This window comes from Diadema antillarum, unplaced genomic scaffold, assembly GCF_040938485.1.
Source record: "Diadema antillarum isolate AM-2024a unplaced genomic scaffold, OU_Dant_1.0 seq00001218_RagTag, whole genome shotgun sequence".
NCBI classification, from domain to species: domain Eukaryota; kingdom Metazoa; phylum Echinodermata; class Echinoidea; order Diadematoida; family Diadematidae; genus Diadema; species Diadema antillarum.
The window spans coordinates 192,832-201,489 of record NW_027272010.1 but is presented as its reverse complement, the minus strand read 5'-3'; the positions used below and the strand labels follow the sequence as shown (position 1 = coordinate 201,489).

General features: G+C 37.4%; 1 protein-coding gene across 1 annotated transcript; it reads right to left on the bottom strand.

Annotated features, from left to right (window-relative positions):
- Positions 1–6,945: 6,945 nt before the first annotated feature.
- Positions 6,946–8,331, bottom strand: LOC139744905 (uncharacterized). Its single transcript, XM_071655318.1, has one exon. It carries the CDS (start codon positions 8,329–8,331, stop codon positions 6,946–6,948), a length of 1,386 nt encoding a protein of 461 aa, XP_071511419.1.
- Between the last annotated feature and the right edge of the window lie 327 nt (positions 8,332–8,658).

Below are 8,658 nucleotides of genomic sequence, written 5' to 3'. Positions count from 1 at the left end.
CTTGTGTGTGCGATATTGGCCATGTTTCAGACGGGGCACTTGCCCCCCAAAATATACAGGTGTATAGATATATATATAATTTTTTTTTTTTTTTTTGGGGGGGGGAGGGGCAAAACAAGTTTTTGCCCCTCCAATGTGCCCCTGTAACAAATAATTAATCAATTACAACATGTATTTCAAGACCAAAATGAACAATAATGGCACTTTTCTTGTCTACAGTTTCATAACTGAAAAATTGCTCCAAAAATGTGATCATTTAAACTTTCAATGAATACATTTCAGACTAAAACTGAATGGCAGAGTGAAAGTATCCCACTAGTGCATGCTAGCACAGACCTAACCTATGCATGCAATGCATCTAGTGGCTCATCCACATTAAGAAATCTTAGAGGTAATGGCCAATCCCAAGATGATGAACGAGTAACACTCTAGGCCCAAAACCACTATTTCGGCACAATTGGACAATCACAAAACGGGAAAATTAAAGTTGTTAGAATAGGTTTCATTTTTATACCAATCCACGAGACAAATATTCAAGTTTGTAGTTGAAAAATATGAACACATAGTTTTGCTTTATTTTAAAGGTGTGATAATTTCTTCCATGGGGCGTAAATTTCATCATGTAACATACGTTACCATGTCATTCTATTTCAAATGCATTAAGATTGGTGACTACATTCTATGATTGAGATAATTATGCGTCAGATGTGAAGTATACCATCGGCTGCCATGTTTGTAAATGCTGCCTGCAGATGGGAAGGATGGCAAATGACCTGTATGCTATACTGAACACAGCATGTCCTATTGTGTTAAACCTTAGACAGGTAATGTTAATTTGTTTTCTCGATAATTTGACATCAGACTTTCTTCAGAAAATATTTTTCACCATTTATCAGTCCCAAATTGCCAGCTAATTCTTGAGTATCATCGATGAAACATGTGAAACTATATGCGCAAAAATATAGTCGTTAGATTCCACGTAACGTATGTTTCACGTTAATGTAACGTAAGTTACAAAGACAATACTACTACATGTGCAGCAAATTTTGGAACATTTTCTTTTTGGTTTTTGTATATATTCTTACACTAATTTCTCTTCAACTCTAAGTGAACGAATATTATAACACGATGTCGCAATATTATGGCGATACAATTCTCAAAAATAACAATTAAAATAGTTGTAAAACTGCAAGACTTTATAACATGTCCTCGTATAAACTCTTCAGTAGAACAGTAATCCGTAACTGTTGATATTTTGAAGACAATTGGCTTCATACATATGAATTTATGGCATTGAAATGATAAGAGTTGGGAACATGCTGTTTCGTGCCTTAACGGATGAAAATATTGTCATGATGTACGTGTAATATAAAACGAGTGGTGGGTAACGGAGGTTTCACTTTAATTTTATCATAATGAAAGTTTTCGTATGCTTGATGTCTTGTGACTTGTTATCTTCATATTGATGTCTTGTAACTTGTTATCTTCATGCTGTTGAAAGATATGTTTCGAATCCATAACTTTGCAGACTCATCAGCTGTCGCAACAGTTACTCTATGCAGGAACAGTTTGAAAATAGCAATTGCAATAAAATAGTATTCACAAAATTTTTAACACTTGTATGAAACAAGAAACGGCAGAAACGAGGTGATTACTCTGTTAGAGTGCTTCATAATGAACAATAACGCCGTATTGCTTGTATTTAAAATGTCTGAACTCGATAAAGGAGAGATAGGGAAAGAAGGAACCGAGAAATGCTCTTTGTTAACTAAATAAATGACCACTTTACTAAGTTGACTTTGGCAAAATGAGGTCCATGAAATAACGTCGAATTACACAGTTTCATTAGCGCAATACTGGGTAGGATGAATGAAATTGTCATTAGTAAAATGATGTACTCGATTTTCCTTGTTATGTATGCATAAAACAGTATAATCCACAAGGATAACAAGAATAACAAGTCTTGCATTAATAATTCTTGCCGTATCTTGAAATTGTACCCAGGAAAAATGTTTTGAATCTTTAAAAAGAAAAGTGAAAGGACAAGTTGCTATGCATGCACAACAAAGGTACTGATAATGATTATAGGCATGCAGGCCAGTAAGTATAGGATTTTTATGGGGTGGGGGATGGGGTCAGGAGTTAGAAAAAGTCGACCACTTCCAGTATTAATCTCCTGACGGGCAGAAAAATAAAAAGCTCCCGTGCCTTTTTTTTTTTTTTTTTTTTGGTTTCATTTCTTTTGCCGGGTTTCATCGACTGACAAGCAAGAAAAAAAAAAAGAAAGAAAAGAAAATTGAAGAAATGTAAAAAAAAAAAGGCTTCAGCTCAATTCGATGCTGCCAGTACAAGCCCAATTTCATGTTTGTTTGTTTTTTTTTTATTTCAAACGGGGGGAGGGTGAGTCCGCGATTCATTTTTTTCTTTTTATTGCCTTTTGTTTATATTTTAACTGCTGGCAAAGGGGCGGGGGAGCCTGAACCCCCTCCCCTATAATTACCCTGATGTGGTAGGGTAAAAAAAAAAAGATGTGTAACTTTGCTTCTTTTCTTTGTTAACTATGAGACGGGCATAAGTTTTTTTTTCTTGAATCTTTGCTTAGAGATATGCTTTTTTGCCATTCTGATTACAGCTAACACGTTCCCTATATATGGGGTTTTAATCCTAGCACTGCTCTTCCCCATTGCAACTGTATAACTTCAACGAGAAGGAAGAACAAAAAATGTTAATGTCTTAAACATATAGCTTACTGAAACATATATTACTATAATTACTATTATCATTATCATTATTATTATCATGTAGGCCTGATCTATGATGGTAACAGTAATACAATGTAGTTGAAATTACATTTCTCTAATACACTGTATTTTTGTTGCCTTTTCTTCATTCAAAATGTGTGTTTCTTCACTTTGAGATCATCAACGACATTACGACAGAAATTTGAGTTTATTTTCTCCATTAAAAATAGTCAGGGAGTAAGTCACCATATTGGTTTATGATAACCAAAGATAAATATAATAGAAAAGACGTATTTCCCTACAGAATTCCTTCAACAATAGTTCTAGAACAATTAAATGTTATTTTTATCCACGCACATTCTCTAAAATATCCTTTTTCAATGACATGAATTGATGAAACTTACGTTACCAAAACTAGAAACTTACGTTACTACATTAATGCAGGGACCTGGTCCACTAGTTTTGAATTAGAGATCTGTGTAATCTCTAATCTTATTAGCTATGCATTGAATTTTCTTAAAACAATGTTAAATTCATTGCTTATACCTGAAATATGACATCATTAAAGCCAAGTTGAACATCAACGCCCACCAAACGATTTTTTTAAAGATACTATGATTATGTCCCCTTTTACTGCATCCTCCAAACAAACAAGAACATACAGCTGTAAATGAATTTGATATGTTTTGACGTAGAAATTCATCAACATCATAACTGCAGCAATTAAATTGTCTCAGATTAAATGGGATTTTCCGTAGATTGTCTGTTATTAACATGACAACATCTTGAAACTTACGTTACCAAAATTTGAAACATACGTTACTTAATAAATTGAGTGATTTATTTCAAAAGAATAAGCCTGTACAGCAAAGTAATTACTGGATTTTTACGGTGAAACCTACTGACTTAATAAACACACAATAAACAGAAGTAAAGCATGATTCTATGAAAAACAACAACACATTTCCAACAATCAAACACTTACTCAGTTTTTTAACACACCATGTAAAGGTATTTTGCGCGCTGCCAATGCTCAAGATGCCAGTAAAAGAGGTTGCTGAGCTATCCCATGGCCTCAAATCGACGGCACAGATTCGAGAAATATACATTTAGGTGGTAATTAATGGTGTAATTAAGCTTTCTGTCATTTGGTGGTAACGTAAGTTACATCACGTATGTTACACTTGTGGATTAAATCGTATAAGTTAGCAACATAATGATGAATCTTTTGCCACCCATGGGTATGAGGACAATCTACTCCATAAGTCTCAACTTTAGAACAATCATTCAGAGCCATGCACCTTCATACTTTTTACAAAGATGGTAACGTATGTTACTTCTCTTAAATCTACCTTTTTAAAATCTATATTTGCGAGATTAGCAGTCGCATGTCTTTTGAAGCTGAGTGATGAAATATTTTTAAACATAAACTTAGACCCCTTTTGGTCAGAAAAACAATACAATTGTGTAGTATTCACTGTAATAGCATTACCAAGTTTGCAGTACAAAGATGGTAACGTATGTTTCAGCAGATCTGGCGACACGTTTCCATCAGGTAGTTTGTTGTTAAAGAATGATAAGCTTATAAAGTTGTGATAGGTTTTCATAGAACGTTCGGCTACTTTTCTGAAACTGTGAGTAAGCTTCTTCTTTATGCTCATATTTTCCCACAAAGTTGAGAAAACATAAAAAATCATCGTTGGCGACATGCACTTTTGAGCCTGTTGGCCGAACTTAACCCTCCACCGATGGCTTAGTGGTACAATCTCGCCTTCGAAATGATTTCAGTTTTTGTCTATATGTCCCTTGGCATCACATAAAATCACCGGAGCATTTTGAAAGAGCTTTTTATCTCTCCTAGGTGAGAAGGAACATAAGCGACACGATTTTTGACCAATTGCGCCGAAATAGTGGTTTTGGGCCTCTAGTGACTTTATCATGAACATTTCCAAAAGTTTTGGCTCATTAATAATAGATTAACGTAAATGTGCCCCCGCAAATTATAATTATAGTCCTTGGCAATGATTTTTTTACTATGTTTAATTCCCTAGAAATTTGTTTTTAATGGTCTATAAACATGACTTTTATATTATGTTTTTACAAAAAATGTGTTTTTAAGTTCTCTATAAACATGACTTTTATATTATGTTTTTACAAAAAATCCCTGCCCTACCCACACCCTACCCTACCCACACCCACCCCCTGCTTAGTCACTTCACTCCCTCGCCGAGGATCTCACAATGTCACATAAAAGTTAATGTGCCCCGTTGAGATTTTGCCCCCCCCCCCCCAAAAAAAAAAAAACCAACCAAAAACAACAACAACAACAATAAACAAAACAAAACAAGTGTTCTAGCATTTGGTTATAAGCATTTTAGCTCATCTGAGCTGAAGACTTGTGTGGACCATTACAGATTCAATCATTTACTTTCAAGAATAGATGATTAGCTTTAGAAAATTAATATTATTAGATTCAAGGGCTCGAGCAACCTGTTACAATCACTTTTCCATTGTGCACATGTACACTGGGAGTTGTCCATTGACTGTTTAAAATTTCATTTCCTTTTAGTAAAACTCAGATTTACCCGTATTTGGCAATCATCATTACAAGGGGCTTGAATTGCAACTTTTTTAGAATGTTACAGATGGTCCCAAAGGATAGAGCTAACAAAAAGTTTGCAAATTTTAGTTTTCTTTTTCAGATTTAGAAACACAACCAAGTCATATTGAATTGTGATATTTTCATAGGTGGACAATATAAGTTGTCCATGATAGCAGTAGTGGTGACTTAGTACTAGTATATGTGCTTATGGGGACAACTGTAATGGGGTTAATGCATGTAGTAATAAATTTACATTTTAATCGTCTTCTTTATAATACATGATCAGATATTCGTCAAATCTGGCATCATGCTTTTTAACATTAGGTTGATTCAAATTTGTTAAAATGGCGCAGGTAGCCTTTATGGCCCCTATTAGAGCCTTGCATGGGGCTGGATCCCACAGCTGCAACTGTGTGAGCGTCAAATGTCTATGCCAGATTCTGGGGTAATACAGCCAAGTTGTATTTTAAGATGCTTAGATACTTATAAGAAGTAAATATGGTGTTCATAAGAGTAGCAGCAGTGACCGATATTAGGTCCTTAACTTAGGTGAAGTAAAACAAGGGGTGGAGAAATTGTTTGAAGTCAGTCTGTGGCACTTCTGTCTCTTCAGAAAGACTGCCATGATTGAGAGTGCATTAATGCTTAAAATGAATGCTTCCTAAGTGTTTGAGTAAGCATATGCACTTGAATTGTACATTTGTACAAATAAATGACCACCAGTGACAAGTAAGAAAAAAGAAGAAGTTTTCAGCCTTTTATTTGTTTTGCTTTAAAGTGATTTTACCTTTTTCTTAATCATGACCAATGCTCGCAGGTTCAGGAAATTTGTGATGTGTTTACTGCAACATCAACACCTTCAGAAATTACTGAAGATTGTCTACATTCATTTGATAAACTTAGAAGTGCACATCAATGTGGATGATCATCCTCATTGATTTGTACATGTACCCTCTAAATTTGACATTTCAAATGAATGCAGAGAATTTTTGATGCTTTTGATGCTGCAGTAAAAACATCAAGAAATGTTGATCCTAACCAGGCTAGGCTTTTTTTTTTTTTACTGTTCTGTGCGATTCACAAAATACATGGAGTCATCAAGTTCCAAGATGAGAGGGGTAAAAAAAAAAATAAATAAATAAAAAATAAAATATATATATATATATATATATATATATATACAATATACATATATATATTATATATATATATACATGTATATTATATATATATATATATATAGATTCACAACAGTAGGTCAATATAAACTCCGTTGAAGACGTAAATTTGACGAATTTTCGCCCATAGGGCTTTGTCAAGTCAATACATTTGACACTTTATTTTGAAGCAGATCAAAATAAAAGATGCGTCGTCACTGTGATGGTAGCGCGTCCATAACAAGATGCGCACAAACACAAAAAGCGCACAAGGGCGCACATAGACAAATAGCGCACAAGGTAGGACGTCACAAAGAAAACTAGGAAGGTAAGGAAAAGAAGCGTACAAAATAGGACGTCACAAAGAACAAGGAGAAAGCACGTCACAAAGCAAGGAGGTAGAAAATTGCAGATGAGAGAGAGAGAGAAAGAGAGAGAGGGAGGATTATTCCCTAACGGAGAAAGAACGGAAAGAAACATTCAGTCCATTGGGGTGAAGGCAGCCGAGGCGATAGATTAGTTGCTCTTCTCGTAGTTTGCGGATTTCGTCTGGGCCATTATGACAGGTCGTCATTACACCGATCTTCAGGTGGTTAATGGTGTGCCCGGGCCGGTTGAAGTGCTGGGCCACTGGAAGTCCCGGTGTATTGAGCCTTACTGATCGGAGGTGTTCGGTTGCGCGGTCTGCTAGTCTCCGTTTCGTCTCACCTATGTAGATCTTGTGGCAGGCTGTACAAGTGATCGCGTAGACCACATTCTCAACGGTACAGGTGAACCGATCGCGAACAACCCAGGTGTATTTAGGACCTTTGATGTGTGCTGCCCTATCCACATGGCTACATGTGTTGCACCTTCTCCTTCCACAGGGATGGGTACCGCATTCCAAATCTGCTTCTGACTGTGCCTGGACCTTCAACCCCGTGTGGACCAACAGATCCCGTAGACTCCGGTCCTTCTTGTATGCTATGAGAGGAGGCTCTTTGAAGATTTCCTTGGTGGATGCATCTTCCTGTAAGATGTGTGTGTTGTCCATAATGGTAGAAACGAGCTTTTGCGTTGATGGGTGATATGTCAACACTAGTGGTACTCTGTCGCTGTTACGTTGTCTCCTCGGTTCCAGGGCTTCTTGCCGGCTCAAGTTAGACACTTTTCTTGTCGCCTTCTTGACAACCTGTTCAGGGTAGCCACGCCGTTCAAAGAAACCGGCCATTTCATGCGATTTCTGTTGGAAGTCTTCATCATCACTGCAGAGACGACGGAGTCTAGTGAGTTGGGAGAACGGTATTGAGCGTTTGCAGCTGGGTGGGTGAGATGATGAGTAGTTCAGATAGCAATGCGCATCAGTAGGCTTGTAGTGTACGCTTGTCTTTATTCGATCTCCTTCTAGGCTGAGTTCAATGTCCAGGAATGTGATCGAGTCAGCGGAAATTTCATGTGTGAATTTCAGTGAGTTATGGAAGTTGTTGAAGTGGTTGATCAGCTCATTCAGGTGTTCGAGGGAGCAGGATGCAACTCCGACGTAGTCGTCGATGTACCTCTTTAGAAGCAGCGGTTTGGGGCCTTGGAAACTCCTTATAATTTGCTCCTCGATGAAGCCTATGAAAAGGCAGGCGTACGAAGGGCCCATTTTAGTTCCCATGGCAACTCCCTTCTTCTGATGGTAGAAATTTCCATTGAACTGGAAGGTGGAAAGTCCCAGCACTAGCTCCGCAAGACGCAGGATGGTGGTGTCATCTGGCCGGTCAGGAGACGGGAACTTCTGCAAGAAATGCTGTATTGCCTGTAGGCCCTCCTTCTGAGGGATATTAGTGTAGAGAGAAGAAACATCCATGGTAAACAGATATTGGGGGCCTTGTGCTGAGAGCTTCAGAGTTTCAAAGATACGGAGGGCGTCCGAAGAGTCCTTCACGTATGTATCCAGCTGTGCAACAAGAGGGGAGAGTATGCCATCTAGGTATTGGCTTATCAGCTCCGTCGGGCATCCTATGGTAGAAACTATTGGTCTGCCGGGGTTTCCCTCTTTGTGGATTTTAGGAAGAAGGTAGAAGGTTGGAACGCGAGGGGACTTTTGACAAAGGTTCGATGCCGATGATGGGAGAGCGTTACTCCTGATAAGATCCGTAACTGTGTCTTTAACGATCTGGTAACTCACTGAAAT

Bases quoted from the DNA above. Each gene is read 5' to 3' on its own strand.
- LOC139744905 (XM_071655318.1), bottom strand. From the start codon at position 8,331: ATGGATGTTTCTTCTCTCTACACTAATATCCCTCAGAAGGAGGGCCTA.